This window comes from Anarrhichthys ocellatus, unplaced genomic scaffold, assembly GCF_004355925.1.
Source record: "Anarrhichthys ocellatus isolate YVR2014 unplaced genomic scaffold, GSC_Weel_1.0 scaffold29, whole genome shotgun sequence".
NCBI lineage: Eukaryota > Metazoa > Chordata > Actinopteri > Perciformes > Anarhichadidae > Anarrhichthys > Anarrhichthys ocellatus.
The window spans coordinates 3,097,310-3,116,134 of record NW_022280059.1 but is presented as its reverse complement, the minus strand read 5'-3'; the positions used below and the strand labels follow the sequence as shown (position 1 = coordinate 3,116,134).

The 18,825-nt window shown below is 43.4% G+C and overlaps 1 protein-coding gene across 13 annotated transcripts in view; it reads left to right on the top strand.

Annotated features, from left to right (window-relative positions):
- tenm4 (teneurin transmembrane protein 4) overlaps positions 1-18,825 on the top strand; it is a 148,916-nt gene that overhangs the window by 93,684 nt on the left and 36,407 nt on the right. For 8 of the 13 annotated variants that reach the window (XM_031863521.1, XM_031863520.1, XM_031863518.1 and 5 more), the window contains 8 exons: positions 619-804; positions 3,290-3,316; positions 5,846-5,992; positions 6,881-7,097; positions 11,990-12,109; positions 15,854-16,115; positions 17,558-17,825; positions 17,916-18,059. In XM_031863521.1, the coding sequence (XP_031719381.1) occupies positions 619-804; positions 3,290-3,316; positions 5,846-5,992; positions 6,881-7,097; positions 11,990-12,109; positions 15,854-16,115; positions 17,558-17,825; positions 17,916-18,059 (1,371 nt within the window). The remainder of the gene's footprint in view (positions 1-618; positions 805-3,289; positions 3,317-5,845; positions 5,993-6,880; positions 7,098-11,989; positions 12,110-15,853; positions 16,116-17,557; positions 17,826-17,915; positions 18,060-18,825) is intronic. The other 5 variants (XM_031863524.1, XM_031863523.1, XM_031863517.1 and 2 more) reach the window with 1 other exon arrangement.

The following is an 18,825-nucleotide window of genomic DNA, read 5'->3' as shown; positions in this document are numbered from 1 at the left end:
ATTCCGCAAATGTACTTCTTCCCGTGGCGCACTGCACTCAGGTAGAATAAAAACAGCATATTGACATCTCATGCCTTGAATCATCCCCTGAATATGCCTTGAATAATTCAGTGGAGCCGTACTTCCTGCCTTTAGCGCATAGTAATGTGGCTATGAACTCAGCATGTACAACCAAAATATAGTACGTTTTACAGTTTAATCAACATAGCAGTGCTGATATTGTTTTCATTTCTACAAGAAGTGCCAGCTGTATTTGTATGTTTTTTTACTATCTCTTTACCCCCTCTGTGTCGGAAAGAGGTTGACTTTACAAAGAGAAGAAGAGGCAAGGAGAAGAATAAGTCTGCTAAGGCCGCCACAATCCATGTCTTTTCTATATAATGGACTTATTAGATTTGTATTGTCAAAAAGGATTGCCCCTTACGAGGTGCAGGAATTTCTTTTCAGCTGCCATCAGACAAGGTAGTGGAGCGTGGCCGCGTTTCCTTGACAATAACTCCTGGATTTGTCTTTTTCTTCACCCTTGTTGCCTTGTCCCGTCACTCCCCCCCCTCCTTCTTTTCTGTCTGTCATCCCCCACTCTTTTTTCTTTTTTTTCTATGTCCCTGTCTCCCACAGAGATTTGTGCAGCGGACTGTGGTGGCCATGGCATTTGTGTGTCTGGCACCTGCCGCTGTGACGACGGCTGGATGGGCACCGGGTGTGACCAGAGGGCGTGTCACCCTCGCTGCAACGAACACGGCACTTGCAGGGACGGCAAATGTGAATGCAGTCCAGGGTGGAACGGAGAACACTGCACGATCGGTAGGAGAGGAAGAGGTTTTGGTATTGGTGGGGGACTCTCTGTGTGTGTTAGGGAAGTATCTGGGGTGGGGTGGGGTGGGGGGGGCAACAAAGGCGCTGTCTGTCCTTCTGCGCGATTATGAAGCACTGGGTGTGAGGGGAAGGGTCCAGTTGGAGAAGAGAGGGAAAAGCATGCTTAATTGAATTTGTGCAACTCGGTAGAGCATGAACAGGTTTACTCAAGGATCTGAGGCTTGCCTTCATGCATTTTAATGTGGCAATGTGCTAAGGTGTCCTTTCATTTTTACCCATCCTATTCCACATCTCTTTCTTTTCTCCCTTTCCATTTGCTATTTATTTCAAAATACTGATATGTGAGCAGATCAACCACCACTTTTTGCTCTGTGTTTACACTTAACAATTGTTCCTCAGTGAACACACTTGTAGAAGTTAAGTTTTCAAGACCTTTACTGCATGTCAAGGCCTATCTTTAAAGCACTGGCTCACTTCAACCGAGGAAAAAGTTTTTGACTGAGTTTTCATTGCGCTGTAGAGGGAAGTCATTAAGTGTTTTGTAGTGGATTTCATAATCCTTTAGCGGAGTATGCCAGCAGTGGTTCAAGGGGTTGATACTGTTGGCTCCTTTCATTTTTTGATAAAATCCTTTACAGAGAGAATAGTAAAGAGGTAAAATGAGCCAACTCATCTCTGCCAAATGTACAATGTACTTTTAGTATGTTTGCTATTTTGTACTTCCTGAAGAGGTTCCATTCCTCATTGTGAGCATTTGCTTATCCTAGAGAATTAGTGACTGCAGTATTATGTTAATATTAGCAACAGACACAGCCAGGCTGCAAGTAAGCATGGTTCACCACTGTTTGTGACCTCACTCATCTGTTTGAAATGCCCGCTGCCAAAAAGACGGCTGAGTTAAGCTGATGGATGTCCTGAAGTTTGACAGTTTCATCGTTAAAGTGCAACTTGAGCTCATTAAGACGAGTGTTTTAATGTACTAAGCTGCATGATATTTGACGTCAGGACTGTCAAACCTCCTCTAAAGAGCAGAGGAGACCATCTAGAGGACATGTGATGTCTGCTTTGCAAGCCTGCAACTTTACCTTTTGTCCCCTGTGTGCCATCCATTGTCTTATCTTCTCTTCTATATATTTTTTTATATTTCATTTTTATTGCTTCGTTTTATTGGTGGAAAGTAACTGAATGCTTTCACTCAAGTATTAAACTTAAGTACAATTTTGAGACACAGGTACTTTACTTGAGTATTTCCAATTTATTTATTTATTCTACTCCGCTATATTTCAGAGAGAGATATGTTTTGTTCCACATTTATATAAATGTTGTAGTCAGTAGATACTGCTTTTACATAACACAATATGTGGCAATCATATAAAATATGATCCAATCATCTGGGTTAAACTATAGTTGACAGTTGCCAACGGACATGGTAGATCTCTATCATTCTATGATCCAACCGCTCAAGTGTCAGAGATGGGAGTCAGGAAACAATAGCCATCTCTTCCTTCCCTGCCACAGCCTTTCATTGAACAGAAATATGCAACTCCCACACATAGAAGTCACCAAGGAGATGGGACAACAGTTGAGAATGCTGGTCTCATAGGTGAAAGCTTTATTCCATTTTCAAATAGAAAGATAATTTTTCTCGCACAGCATTCTCATGCATATCTCGGGGCAGAGCTGCTTCAGTACAGAGCCTTGACTCAGTCTGTGAATGTTTTATACGCTGTCCTTACATTATTGATGGGCCTTTTATAAGTGCCATATTGAGATCCCCGCTCCCTCAACAAGAATATTCCTCAGTGTCATCCATTAAGAAGCCAAAGATCTTAATTTGAATCAATTTTCATTATTGAGAGCTCTGCATTGGCCCCAGAGCCCCATGCCGTGGAGAGCGGGAGGTCCGATCCGGCCCCCTCCAACGCAGGAGCCTCTGGTGACCTCATCGTCTAAAGAGGTGTTTCGAGATTAAACACGCCTTTCTGTGGAAACATCCTGACCCCCTGTGCGATATTGCTTGAGAGGTTTAAGGGCGGTAATATGTGCATCAATCACGTTGCTTTTGAAATACTCCCCTGAGATATCCTGCCGATCCTGGCAGTTGATAAATGGGGAGAGATTGAAATGTTCTTTCTGAAGATATCACTTCTTTTTTTTGCTCTCTCTCTTACTCTTTCTTTAATTCTCTCTCTCTCTCTCTCTCTCTCTCTCTCTCTCTCTCTCTCTCTCACTCTCACTCTCCCGTGCACCACAACCCCCCCTGTCTTTTTTTCAGTCTCCATCCCTCTCTCCCTCTGTGTTGGATTGCATTTGTTGTGTTGCTTGTATTGCATGGTTTTGCTTCATGACTGCACTTTTCCTTTATTTATTTATTTACCTTTTGTAATGTAAACTAACACCTTGCCTTGCTGTCTTGTCATGGAAGTGGCACTGTTCAAACCTCCCTTATATGTCCTGTCTTTTATCTCCCAAGCTCACTATCTGGATAAGGTAGTGAAAGGTATGACATTCCTCCTTCCTTCTATTTTGCCCTCCTGCCATCGTAACTCCAGCCGGCATTAACGAATCATGAACACACACACACCATGCTCTTCCTCCCCCACATCGACATATACAAACACTACGCACCTCCAAACAACTCATTCTAAAGATCCCCACCTCCCATCAACTTTTTTTTGCCATATTGTCACACGCTAATCTCCACTTAGCACTTTCACACCTGGAGAGTCAAGTTGTGACGCTTTCTATACGTGTTGGATATTAGGTTTGTGTGTGGCCTTGCTTCCTCGATGGAGGTAGGAGGTGTCGGGAAAGGGGCTTCATAACCTGCACCATGCATTATGGATGAGTGTGCAGCTGTGAGCAGGGCTTGATAGGTGCTGAGGCCGCATCCTCTCTAATTAAAAGAGTTCATGGTCTGGTTGGTGCAGGGCAAGCCGGGGGTGGAGGCTCTGCAGCAACCCTGCCTCTCTGCCTCCAGCTCCCTCTCTCACTCTCACTGTGTCCTTGGTAATGGACCACCTGGCACGAGAGCGGCTGCCAGAGGAGTCCTTTTCAACACTCGCAGCCTCACGTTTGGAGCTGTTTCAGGCGGGCTCGGGCACGGCTCTGCAGGGGGCTCCACTCTGAAAGGGCTGCCAATTAAGTTGAACCGGTGCCAACAGAGAGCGGATCTTTATTTATCCTTGTGATAAACATTCGGAGCTTACTAATCATCCGTCTCCACTGGTCCAACCGGAGTTGTTTTGTCCATTCGCTCAATAAAAGGACGGCTAATGTCCAAACGTGTCTCGGAGGCAAGACACTCTCTAATGGCATTAGCCTTCGACTGTGAGTCCCTTTTCTTCAGGGAAACGAGAAGAAAATTGAGACGGGATTATATATTTTTCTTCCCGTTTTGAATGCTCCACAGTCTATCCCCATTGTTCACCAGTCTGCATCTCAGTTGCTCCTTTGTTATTCACCTTTTTATAGATATAGATTCAAAGGAGCCCTTCAGCTCCCATGATTCTGCTCTATAGTATAAGTGTAACGTATAAATGAAAGGTTGCCATGTGTCATGAGTCCACGTGGCTAAAAGGTTCATTATGTTTCAATATTAAACATTTATAACAATGAAACATTATATGGTGGCTTTCTATGATAGAAGAACGGAAAGGATTGACACAAAGGTCAGAGATATTATTTGGCAGTATTTTGTTGTTCCAATAAAATTGAATTTAGTCCTGCTCTTCATTTTGTTAAATCATCACTTATAAGGCATAAATGTGGATTTTTCATTGATCCATGGCCGTATTATGACTCATGTCATTATACTGTCCTTTCTCTGTATTGCAACAACCAAAATGCAACCGATGCATTCCTCAGCTAACCATGTGATCTACAACACCCATCTAGTCTTCTACCCTTTCGCTTTCTAAACACTTCTCTGTATTCCCTTCTCATCACGGTTTCTCGCTTCATCTGTTATTTCTCCCTTTAATACATTTCTCCCTCTCGCCGCACTCATCTCTCTTCTTTCCTTGCTCTCTCATGCTCCCACTCCTATTCTCCCTGCGTGATGTAAGAGCATCGAGACAGCCTGCCCCAGCCTCTCTCTTGTTGATAAAATGGGTCAGCTTAGCATTCCCTCTACCAAGGCAGCTCGCTAACAACACAAACGGTGACAGACGCGTGCGTTTGATATCTTGAGATGTTACCTTCTCCCTCAGCGAGGGGATCCGAATCACAAGGTACCAGATAAATGCCAAACAGCCCTAGAATGGGTGAGATAATCCTCTGATGTATGCCCCTTGTGAGGACCCATCCAGAGAGAACCAGGGGAATGTTTCACCTGTCGGTCTGCTCCAGTCTGCCTTTACCTCCCCCGGGGTCACATGGCCGGGAACACAGTTCACGTAAAGTCCTCCCCTGCATACTATTACTGAGCACAGCCTTCTACGCCTATTTATTCTGCTTCTCCTAATGACAGAACACACACTCTGCCTGAAGGAATAATGTTATTGATCAAAAAAGAGAGCAAAAAATATGATATACAGTCAATAACTAATGCAGCCTTGTTGCCGCTCATTCAGTAGCAGTAATGTTATGATCATTATGACGGTCACATAAAAACTGATCCAATTATGTGCGGGAATGCCAGCACACACACACCACTGCTCTCATTATCCAGCTGTAGTAGCGCAGATACAGGAGACCAATCTACTGTAGTAATGAGTGAATATTGATTTAGAAGATCTCTCTTATCTGATTTGACTGCAAAGGGATATTAGAAGCGTCACAAAAGGTGTATTGAATTAATCAACTTCAGCTGAGAGTCATTATAGCCAACCGCACCCATTTGAAAATCTTGACGTGACTTTCGTCAGAGAAATATTAGCAGCAAACCATTGTCATCAGCAGGCCCACATTGTTTTATTGTTGGTGTTTGTGCACAAGCAATACACAGTATTTATCCGCCACCCATTTATCCTGCTTTCTTTTTAAATTCTGTGCCGACCACTGTCTTTTGTCCCTTTTTGGTACACAGAGGGCTGTCCTGGTTTGTGCAATGGAAATGGTAGGTGCACTCTGGGTAACAATGGCTGGTACTGTGTGTGCCAGCTGGGCTGGAGGGGCAATGGCTGTGACACCTCCATGGAAACGGCCTGCGGTGATGTCAAGGACAACGATGGAGGTAAAATCACAAACAACACACACCAATGCCTTCTGACACCGGCCAAGCATCCACAGGGACTCTTAACTAGACATGATTTGACTACAGAATGAAGCCCCCTTTGTGCTTGAGAATACACTGTACCTGCTTAATGCTTTCCAGGCTCAGTTGTACTCTTATGCAGGTGAGGAGGAGGAATAGCTTCCAGGCAGTCACCTGGACAACAGGATTTTTATTAAAAAGCGGCGTATCTGCCTTGAGGCCTCTGAGCATGGGCTGGCCTCAGGAGGAAGTCCCCGTTCTGCCCGCTAACTAGCCCCGAGCAGAGCCAGGCACACACACAGAGCCAGCCAGGGGGCTGCACCACTCTTGAGGCCAAGTGGAAGACGTGACTTCCTTTCTTCCAGACCTCATTCTGGGCTTGAGCTATGGGATAGCATCCCTTATTTATGCAGGGGCTGTTTGTCCACACGCCCCCCATCACTTTGCAGCGACTGCAGGGCTCTCACTGGCAAAGAAGGGGTGCTGCTGGGGATTTGACTGACTCCTGACAGCAGAGTTTATTTTTATCACCCATCTGGCCAGATAGGCCCTTGAAAGCAAAGGGTAGGGAGTCCAATGACCCACTTTAGGAAAGTAAAGTGCATTGCACAGCAGCTCTTTCTGTCTTGTATTATTTCATGCAAATTCTAGATAGGGATCCAAAGCAATTCTGGCGTGGTTCAAATGTTCTCCAGGACAGAGATGTACATGACATGGCTCCAATCATGTAGTAAAACAACAGTCAAAATGAATAATGCCCCAGTGGCTCAGATATGGTTTATTTTGCCAGGTGTGTGTCCAGGCTGTTGTTTAATTAGAGAGTGTGTGTGTGTGTGTGTGTGTGTGTGACTTGTTTGACCTTGTCAGATGGCCTGGTGGACTGCATGGATCCAGACTGCTGTCTGCAGGCAACCTGTCACACCACCTCTCTGTGCGTTGGCTCCCCGGACCCCCTGGACATCATCCAGGAGACACAGATGTCCTCTTCACAGAGCAACCTGCAGACCTTCTACGACCGGGTGTACTTCCTGGTGGGCCGAGACAGCACTCACATCATCCCCGGAGCCAACCCCTTCGACGGAAAGTGAGTGACTTGCGCATTACTCTCAGCAGGCACCAAGCAGTAACAGCCATCCCATTGTAACGAGATGAAAGCTGATGCTCTCCTGGGAATCGATATTAAATTGAATTCTCATTTTTTTCTTTATTTGTTTTTTTTGCATTGTAGTTTATTCCTCATGCATCAATCTCTTGTGAGCTCACACTCATTCAGTTGAGTCAGTTGAATTAGCCATTACTGGATTTAAAGCTGCAGTGAAGAACGTTTGTCTCCCTCCTCTGGCAAAGAGAGTAATTACACAAGCACTTTTGAGTCGGTGAGCAGGTGAGTCGACGATCCCTTTCTTTTTTTATCTGGAGCATTCGCTCTTGGAACTTTTATTGGACTCTTCTTAGGATTTTCCGCCATAGCTTCTGCCATATCACATAGTCTTTCTGGACCCCCTTAGCTCTTGCTGGTTGACATAAAACGCACCAGACACATCCAGTATTTCAGCTTTTCCTGGCGGCGATAGTTTTAATCCTCACTGTTTGGCAATGACTTGAATGTGACAGACGTTCGTTTATATGTAAAAGTCTTCACATTTTAATTTAGCTACTCCGCTAATTTTCAACAGATTAAACTGTGATCTAGTCTGAACTTGCATTATAGCTAACGTCACTATTTTAAGTATTGACGTTTCAGGTGCAAGCACAAATCAATCAGTGGCTTTCATTATTAATGTAGGCCAGTGCAGTCACGATCCTGTGGTTGTTGCACTTACAGAGTGTAAAACGCTTGCTTTTTTTTAAAACCAAAACCAAAATGTCTGTATGAAGGAGTGGAGGCCACTATAGGCGGCAGTGGCTGAAATGTCCAGGGACCGGATGTGGGCATAACTAGAAAGATGACGGACAGATGATGATGGACAACCATAGAATGTGGCAAAAAGCACAGAGCATTTCCTTGCACAGAAGGCATCTCATATTCATGTATTGTGATTACTTTTACTGTAATTCATCTGAGGCCCACTCCCAGAGGCAGAGCCCACGACACCCCAGCCATGGAATCTGAGGCGCTTTCATATCAGGCAGGATGGCTGTCAAAGTCCCATAAGATTCCCCTGCCTCTCTTTTCCTTTGTCTCCTTCTCTTTTCATCTTTAATCGCTTGTGAGGCTGTGTCACCTTATTTGCATCCCACTTGCGTATGGATCTCTATCATCCTGGCGTATTATACTTCTGGGAAACAAACAGACATCAGTCAAAACAAAATAAAGTGAGAATACAATATGTTGAGAATATTTTCAAATTTTTGTCCCTGGTGATAAAATATTCTAAAATGGTGTCAAAACCAGCAGACGAATCAAACAAACTTCACAGCGTGGAGTTGTTATTTGAGGCTTTTTACTTCTTCTGTTCAAAGTGATGGCAGAAGGTTGTAGTTTCAGACATTACTATTTTTAGTCCGGCAGAGCTGTTGCTTTGGTGTTGAAGGAAAAAAATCGATTTCAAAAGTGTCTCTGCTCAAGCAGGATCATTTCCATTAGTATAATCTGCAACACGACACGTCCTAGCATTGGGTGCTTGTTGAAATGTTTAAATAATGTGCTGTTTGCCACCCTGATGCTGTGCATCGTACCTCATCGTTTGCAGTAAAACACTCTCAGTATTCAGCATGTGGCTCTTTAATTTCTTAAGGCCTTTATACACAGGTTTCTTGTGTGTCATTAATTCACACATGAAACCTTTCTTTTTTAACTGTTAATTTGTCATGAGTACTTTCACACAGAACATGATATTACGCGGCGAAAAAGAGAGACGTCATTTTTTCTGGAAGCAGTTGGAATATTCTGTAATAAAAGCATCAACTAATCACATTGTGCGGGACGGGTTGATATTTTTTAGGATTATAAAACAACAACATGGAGGCTCCGTCGTCGGAATGGCTCCTTTCAACCTTAACAAAGTTAGAACATCCACTCCTTCTGTTCTTGGCTTTCACAATAAAAGCCCCAGACATTTTCGTCTCGTTTATTTGTCACACCGTTCGCCATCTGCATATGATCAGGCATTTTCAACATCAACCGTTGTCAAACTCCAACTCTTCCTGTTTTTTACCATTTAAGTGTCAGCCGAATACTTGAGAAAAGCACTTTGTGACATTATTCCTCATTGACGTTATTTATGGCCTTTTCGAGAACCACTCAACATTTAGCAGTTCTTCAGTGGACAGTGGAAGAGGCGCAGAGGGTTGAGTAATACTCCTGTCCCTCTCTCTCGCCAGAAGATGCAGCCCATAAATAAGTAAAGTCAAGAGTCCAGAGATGAGCTACAAGATTGGAGGCCTTGGCTCACCTAAAAATATCAGTGATAATCTATTATTCATGCTTGGTATTTATTCCCCACCCACTGACAGATATGAGCGGTTATGACAGGGTGCTCGGGGCCTCTGATGAGCCTTACAGCCACAGTCTCAGCATCATCCTGATATGCCTGCCCTGGTCACCTGATCATCTCTTCATTGATCCATTAACCGCTTCCTCATGCTAGTAGACATGTCCGAGTGCTATTTCTGATGTTTCCCACTACGAAAACGCTGCAAAGGTGCCACTGAATAAAGCATCTGCCACTGCGTAAAAGGGTCTCGACTCTCCACCATGACACACGATACAAGAGAGTTCGTAGGCTCAACAGTGGATGCTGACTCGAACAGTAAACAGGGACTTTGTCTATAGAACAATTTGGGCAAAGATTGATAGCTGGTTTATAATAGCAAGGCAGAAGCCATTCGTTTCTTTTACAGGCTTGCATTTTCTTCATTTTATTTATAACTCTTTTATTAGCATTAGGCCTTTAGTGTCAGAAAATATCTTGTTTGTTTTCTCCTCCGTGTGCTCTATTCCTTTCAGTAGCATTATATATTTGGAGAGCAGAAGATGTATACTGACGTCTCATTGTACACTCTTCAGTATGTTGGGTAACACACAGGCAGGGAAAGAGAGGGCTTATATTTGCATCAGGGTTTACCCTATAATCAAGTCATTTGCATAGGTAATTATGTTTTTGTTGCTGCTGTGGTGACGGTATCATTTATTAGCCTGAAATACTGAGTCGTGTAGTTTCCTCACAATGACAAAAGGGGGGGATTTTCCAAGTTTGTGACAACTTTATACCGTGTGACTGCTGTGTGTCGTTGATGCTTACTGTCTTTGAAAAAAAGATTTCTCACCAAAGGTTGTTCAGTGTCCTTAAAAGTCTTTTGTTTTCCCACAGTTGCACACCCAACTGTGCTGAAACAGGCAAGTTGTGGTAAATTGATGGAACAGATTTGTTAGCTGTAAGTGTCATTAGTGTTGTCCCCCAAAAAAAACATATCTGACAGCAAACTTGATCCACGCACTCAATTAGAAGAGTTGGATAACAGGAATGTTTTCCTGTTGAGACATCGGTGGGAGAATCAGTTCAGTGGTTTTCAATGGTGCAAGTTCCTTGTGTCTCAAAAGTCAGGCGGTTTTAGCGTCATGCGTCAACACAACTTCCATGGCATCAGTGGCAAATTCCACCCCAAGACCTGACTAGACTAAGTGTTGTTATCCATAATACTTCCACTTTAAAAAAAAAAACCACATGAACTAGAGATGGTTTCCTGCAACATGTCCTAACGCGCCCTCTGCGGATGATGTATGAATAACTGGAGGTTGGAGATATTGTGACGGTCCCTTTTGACTTTGTGAATCCTCTCGGACGAGTGAAATCTCGCATGGAGGGGAAGTTTCTGCGGCGAACGCTTCACGCTTCCTTTGCTGCTCTTTCTTTCTCTTCTATTTGATGTCAATATTTAAATCATTTGTCTTGACAGCGAAGAATCATCTCCCCATGTGGCTCAGAGAGGCAGGAAGGAGATAGTTCCACTTTCTCAGCTCCGTCTGAAGGAAATGTGGATGATTGCTTCTTCAAACAAGACTCTAAAATAAACTGTTGGCATGAATGATTAATCGTAGATGGATAGGCCCGTGCTGCGCTAACTTTAGTCGTAATTGTATGTAAATAGAATTAAAGATAGCTCTTTGGGTACGAGCCCAAGGACTCAGAACAGTATCTCCTTGCTTGTTTACAGTGCAGTGGTGGACAGCCAAGGTCTTCTGAAGGAGACCCGGCCTAATTAGCATAAAGCTGGGTTTCTGGGGACCAGGATTGTGTGGGGTGAATGATCTTGCCTCTGGTAAGGACATGTTGAGGGCAGCTACTAACACACGAGTGTTAATTGTTTCCAGTACGTGGCAGTGTTTAAGACCCAAAAGTATTAAAAATAGCCATGGTCTAATGAAGAAGTGGCAGTGAGGCATTTGTTAGGGGACCGATTTTTTTTGCGGACGACCACAGAAACGATGGCTGAACATGAGTTGGGCCTTGCTAATGACGTGGGCAAAAACTCGATGGGGAGAGACGTGAAACAGCAAGGTCTCAACTCATCAGTTCAGTAAGATTAGCAGGTAAATTTGGATGACTTCCCACTATTGATCGGTGGGGACTGATGATCAGATCTAATTTAAGCAGCTTCTGGAGACCTGATGTCAGTCTGGAAATCTGTCAAGGTCTTGATAACCAGCCAAGCAAGTCTTGCAATCTGCTGTCCTATTATTTTCCTCTCTTGCATTCTGTAATGGAAAAGATAAATCCTCTTTTTTTAATTAGAGCAAAAGCAAAGTAAAGCTTCCTTATCTCATTATTCTGGATGAAACCCGTAGAGACATCCTAGGAGGCGTTAGGTTGTTCTGTTTCTGTTATGGCTTGTTTGTTTTTTATTGTGTACAGTATTTCCTTCTGAAAGCATCCATTCTTACTGTATGTTTTTTTACAACTTAAGTGTTCTTGGTGAATATCGAAAATGTATTTCATCATTGCAACTGAATGGGCCTTTTTCTCTCCCGTGCAGCCATGCTTGTGTCATCCGTGGACAAGTAGTGACCTCGGATGGAACACCGCTGGTTGGCGTCAACATCAGTTTCATCAACAACCCATCCTACGGTTACACAATCACCCGGCAGGATGGAAGGTAAGAGCTCTTGTCCTTATATTGACACACACACACCAAAACAAGGGATGCAATGCAAATGCCACCAACCGCTGCCTAAATATTCTGTACAAAGATGTGACAACGGTGTTTATATTATTGTCAAATAGCATTAGCGTTGTTAAGCTGTGATGATTTCGAATGATGCAAGGGGAAAAGAAGAAAAAAAAACATAGTTGCCACAGCAAACTGTGCCGCCATTGATCTGCTTTGTGCTTTCATTTGGTCCAATTTTGGAGTTCTCGGCTCAATTCCCAGAGAAATCAAACAAAGCCCTTCTGGTACACTCATAAGTTATGCTTCAGTAGCAGCAGGGAGGGGAAAGAATAAAATATGCCAATTCAAAGCAGCTCGCTGGGGCCATGAAACATAGTGCAGATGGACATTATTTATTTGACAAAGGAAGATTTACAGAATTAAGTGAGACATTTAAGTTTTGTCTCACTTAATCAGACTTGCAATTAATTTCCTTTGCATCTGTTTCTGCTCTTGTTGTAGCTCCATTTTTTTTGCCATAGATGTCATGGGTGACAAAATAAAGCTAACTTTAATTAGTTGTGTGGTTGTTTTAAACACATGTCAATACCTTCCTTAGACGAATCCACATATTTTTTGCAAGATAGAAGGAAACGTTATCAGTAAACTCATTGTGTAGCTTCTTGGTGTCTCATTACACCACCACAAGACCTCTTGGAGAAAGTGTTCTCATGAAACAAGTGGACAAAGACTAAGCGACTCTATGCCAGCTGCTTTGGCACCAGTAGAGTTACTCCGAGAGATCCAGACAAAAACCTCTCGCTGGATTCAATGTGTTTCATCTCTTACTTTCTAAGAGTGACAGAGAAAGGCCAGAGAGAAAGAACTTTGGGTAACATTGTCTCTCGAGTGTTGTGTTCTTCTCTGAACATGTTTTTTTTTTGCATCAGATTGCAAACTCTCACAACCTCCAATCCCTCGGTATCTCTCATAGTAGTCAGTGTTAGTAAGGTCTTGTGGCAAACCAAGCCTCTCTATCACAGCACAGCATGAATTGGTGTTTGCTCTCCAAGCCCCACTTCCTCCTGACACTTTTATCAGTCACCGGCACTCTAAAGGCCCACATCTTTGCCGCAGGTTTTTATCTGGATCATTCTTGCCTCTACTCATTTCTTCCGTCTTCTTGTCACTCCTCTTTTCCCCAATTTTACAAAAATCTCCCATCTCCACCTCATCATCGTCACCTTCCTCGCTCATTTCATCTGCTCCCCATCCCCTCGCCCTACTCCTCCTCTAATCCCTCACTGCCCTTAAGCCTTTCCTCTCTGGGCACTACTCTTTCACTTATGTCCGTACTTTCCTTGAGCCTAGGTCTCATGTCCTTTCCACTGCACTGGCTCCCCTCATCTCTATCCTTTTCCCATTAATGCATGTACGATTTTTCTTATGCATCACTCCGTTTTTCCTGCGCAAAGCTCTATACTCCTTTCTCCCTCCCGGCATATGTGTAAACACTACTCCATCTCCCGGGCTCCCCTGTAAACATGCCCGGTCTCCTGCAACTCCCCAGCAATCACTGTAAACTGGCTCAGTGCAGCGTGAAATCAGAAATGCACCTGTTCAGCCATTTAGAAATGGGAAAGCTGTCTCAACTCATTTTTATGATGTGTTCTTTATTGTCCAAGGGCTTAGATTTTAAATTACCTTTTCCACTATCTTGAAAAGTTTTCTGGCCTAAACAAAAGAGGTTAGTTTAGTTTCTTTACAGCTGTATAGCCATTTTCTGACTGGCTGAGCATTGAGACATGCCCATTCCCTTTTATGCTTTTCTCCAATAATGAGAAGAATGCTGACGGGGCTCCAGCTAATTACATTATTACGTGCTTGAGATGACCTCTATAGGAGCCACCATATAGATATGGGAAGTCTAGTGTACACTTTACAACTTGTATACTACTTGTGTTTGTAAAAATATCCCTCTGAATATTCTAAGATGACAATGTATAATGTGTCACATCTCACATGTACTTATAATTATATATAATAAGAATTATAATTACTGCTATTTATTTTTTTATGTTTTTGGTGGTTGATTTTTTTTCCCTTTTAACACACGTCAGCCTTGTCAAAGGGGACACTAATGTGTTATTATTATGTTATATAATTAATCTGAATATAATTATAACTGGTGAGGAACTAATACTAGTGTCCTTTCTCTCACTTCAGACGTACATAAAGGCACCTCACCTATCACCTAAGCATCTACAGTATATAGTTCTTACTCACTCTTATTAAACTTACGTGTCCTTGATTCACTTATTTTCCACTTATCAGTCCACTTCATTATAAGTAGACATTGTCTGAGAAATGATTGCATATAATTTGTTTGAGGCACGCCAACTTCATTGGCAGGGTTAGCTCTTTGAGGCTGATGCATTCCCTGAGGGCACAAGCAACCAAGGCTGCTGTAGGTAGTTTAATAAATGTTGTCACATGGCTTAAGGCTGTTGTCATGATTGATAACAGCCGGCGAATCCCTCCAATCGATTGGCCGGGCTGCCCATGGGTATCTGTCCAGAAGTGTTTAGAGAGCTCGTAGCCTTAGCCCTGCCAGGCATCATGCAGACTGTACGGCGGCTGACGGATCGCGGCAGCACAAGGGTACGACTATCAGCCCACATCAGCTCTGCAGCCTCCGCACTAGTGGACAAGCTCGCACCCAGCCAAGGGCAAAATACCAAGGGCGGAGCAGACTTTTGTTTATCGCCACTGCCAATCAGATGTTTACCCTCAAGGGGAGTTAAACTGAGCAAATTATTCATAGTGGCTTAAACCAAGAGGGAGGTTACCTAATATAGAGGCCACTATTTGGACCTGTAATTTGAAAAAAAGATGCTTCCCATGGGCCTGTTGATGACCAGGTACTAATTGGCTCTAAGAGAGAAGTGACAAGAGCTGCAGAAATTCAGTGCAGGTGCAGGCACGCAGCAGTCACCATGCAGCTGTCACCATGCAGCAGTCAGACATGATTAAACCGCCAGAGTGCAGCCTGTTTACTGAGACCCACTCCAGTCAGACCAGAGGCAGGGGCCCTTAAATGCAACAGTAGATGGGATTGCATTGCAGGGCTTTTAGACTGATGTTCGAGTGGACAGCCTTCATCTTAGGGATCAATAGAGAAGTGGCGGCTGCCTCCATCCTGCGGCACACATTTCTCTCTTTCTCTCTCTCTCTCTCTCTCTCTCTCTCTCTCTCTCTCTCTCTCTCTCACACATATATATATATAAATATGAGCGCAGGAGCAGTGCATCACACACGCTATGGGCGAAACAGCCATGCCTGAATGTACAGCAAGCATCTACTGTTTTTCATCCATCAAGTACAATCTACAGATTATGACAGTAATTAAGATATGTGCTTCCAACATTGTGATTAATCGTCCTTTTGTATTTTCAGCCTGTGTGCGCCTGAAAGATAATGCTAAATAGTGAAACGGCATTCTTTCTTCACAGCCTTCTTTTTATAAAACAAGGAATTTATTACAGTTTGATCCGTTATAACAATACTTAATTAGAAAATAGTCATAATTATAATCACAGTAAATCATCGCATGGTTTAATCCGCAACACACAACCGATTACATGCATTGCTAATGTGAATTTTCACAGCATTTCATTTGAAAAAATACATCACTCACTGTGTGTGAGTCGGCATTCATCCTCTCTGACATTGTGCGCCTCCGTGTTCCAGTTTTGACTTGGTGACCAACGGGGGCATAGCCATAGCCCTGCACTTTGAGCGTGCCCCGTTCATCACGCAGGAGCACACTCTCTGGTTGCCGTGGGGACGCTTCTTTGTCATGGATACCATCGTCATGCGGCACGAGGAGAATGACATCCCCAGCTGTGACCTCAGCAGCTTCACCCGGCCCGGGCCCATGGTGTCCCCGGCCCCGCTCACCGCCTTCGCCGGCTCCTGCTCTGAAAGGCGCACCGTCGTACCCGAAATCCAGGTGACCACTCCCCCCCCCCCACCCCTCTTCACTGCCCTGCAGGTTGTGGTCTACATGGGTCTCTCCTCCAAATGAATCATGCCCCACATCTGGAGGCGACCCTGTAGACTATTCATCTAGCACGAATGTAATGGTAACTCGTGGCAGTGCTGTGATTTTATCTCTCCTGTGTAATTGGTCCGTGGAACTCTGGCGATTTACAATGTGCATTGTACTGCCTCGCTGCAGAGTGATGATGATTACCTCGCACACAGAAAACAGCCTGGACATCTTTAATTTCTCCTGGGTTGTAGGCTCCTAGATGAAGCATACAAGCAACACTGGAAACGACTTGCTTTTTTGAGTATAGTTCATGACTGCATATATTTTTGCTATCCGTCGACACCTGCATGCGTCTTGTTTGTGCAAGCACACACTTGCGTGGGCAGGTGAATGTGTGGCCACTGTACGTCCAGCAGGCATCTCTGTGACCTTCTCTTATTACTTTGTCTCCGACTTTGCTTCGTTAGATTTATGGCATATGAGTGAATTTAGCATGCAGTCCTGGTCTCTTTATAGCAGCCTTGTCTTTGCTGTTCCTTGAGCTGCAAGAGCGCCACACTATGACATCGTTCCAATTTACACTTGTCCTTATAAAAGACAATTCTGATCATTTAACGAGGTGCTGCCACACTCGTGAACATTTGGAAAGAAACGCATCATGAGTGACATGTCCTCCGACCGATGACGCTTTGGGTAGCCGTTTTAATTGTTACTTTACATCTTGCTCTGTGGAGACAGGCAACGAGAGGTCATTTAATTAGAGCAGAGAGGAGTTGGTCAACCAAACCAGTCCTGTCGACCTTTGATCCTCAATATGAATACTGTACAATATAATTGAGTGCTGACCTACTGTTGAATCATCAAGAGGTTACAGGTCTGACCTCAGTGGAAAATCTCCAAGGCCACAGCGTTGTCTCCTACTAAACCAACTTTTATTACTCTGTATATTATCGGACAGTGCCAGCTCTGAGCCCAAGGGCACTCTTGTGATGCCATTGCCATATGGATTGCAGGGAAGGGTATTGTCCTAATGAAGGACTTGCTATTATTAATTCAATTAGGAAAATAGTCCCTGAAGTACATAATGAAGAAATCCGTCATTGAATTCCCTGTAACGCATGAATGTAATTGTCCTCTTTAATCTTCACACGGTTCAATATATTTGTTTCGGGGCGACTATGAAAAATATGTAACAAATGCTGCAGTGGCCACTGACCAAAGGAATGACAAATTGATAATGTGTGTGAAATAAAGGACACGCAGAGGCATGTTATTAATCCTACCTTAAACACTGAGGAAAATAGATTTCTAAGCACTTCAGAATTTGCAATTTCTGTCAGCTAGCTTAGGGATTTATGTTCGTCTTTCTGTCATTCATAAGCTTTCTTTTTTGTCCATAGTCTCTGCAGGAGGAAGTGCCCATACCAGGGACAGATATGAAGCTCGGCTATTTAAGCAGCAGGACTCCAGGTTACAAGTCAATACTGAGGGTGACCCTCACCCACTCCACAATCCCTTTCAACTTGATGAAGGTTCACCTCATGGTGGCTGTGGAAGGCCGGCTGTTCAGAAAGTGGTTTCCTGCAGCCCCAAACCTCTTGTATGACTTTGTGTGGGACAAGGCTGATGTCTATAGCCAGAAGGTCTACGGCTTGTCTGAAGCATTTGGTAGGTGATCAAGTAGTTATTGCATATAATGTGATATTTTTTCAACTAGAAGACATGTGTTTCACTAATGCTAGTTTCATCTTTCCTTAGTATCTGTTGGTTTTGAGTATGAGTCCTGTCCAGACCTTATTCTATGGGAGAAGAGGACAGCAGTTCTTCAGGGCCACGAAAACACCGCCTCCAAACTGGGAGGATGGACTATCGACAAGCACCATGCTTTAAATATCCAGAGCGGTGAGTCAACTACTAATCCCTTTTGAAATGCCTAATGAGCCACTCGTTCATTAAACCACCTACTCAAAAAATGATTTCATGCTGAAAGAAATCTTGATTTTAACATTTCATTGTTTAGTTTTAAAAGCACAGTGAGGTAAATACATTTGCAGTTCGTTTTTTTAAGAATTTGTGTCAGCGATTAAGAAGAAGATAGCATAATAAAGATAACTACTGCACATTAATATCAGGGAAATTACAAATCTAAAGACAATTGTTTAATTTAATATACATTGGAAACAAGCATCCTTTTTAACGAGCAGGTTTTGTTTTGTTTTATAAAATTAAATCTCATTAGGACTCAATAATAGACTTTGTCATTTGCTAAGATGGAAACATTTGGTGGTGTAATTCTTCAGTTTGCCACTCCTTATCACATTTTACACATAACATTCTGCATGTGCCCACGACTGCAGATAAGTGCCACCATGTCCGCCGAGCACCTCAGATGATGCTTTTTGTGTAACATTGAACTGTCCTCCCCGTCTGTGGCATTTTGAGGCTTTTTCAATTCAGCAGTCATGTATCCTCAGATAGATCTGACATTTTTATTACTGCTGTCCATTTTTAGGTGAGGGGGGGTCAATTTTCCCATTGCCAGCAAATTACTCCTGAGGTGCAGAAGTAGGAATGAAGAGAAAGGAAAACTTATGGCAGCACCTGTCAATGGCCAGTCTTTACAGTTTGTTTGTGTCTGGAAGGGCTCATCAGAGGAGATGAGGCATAC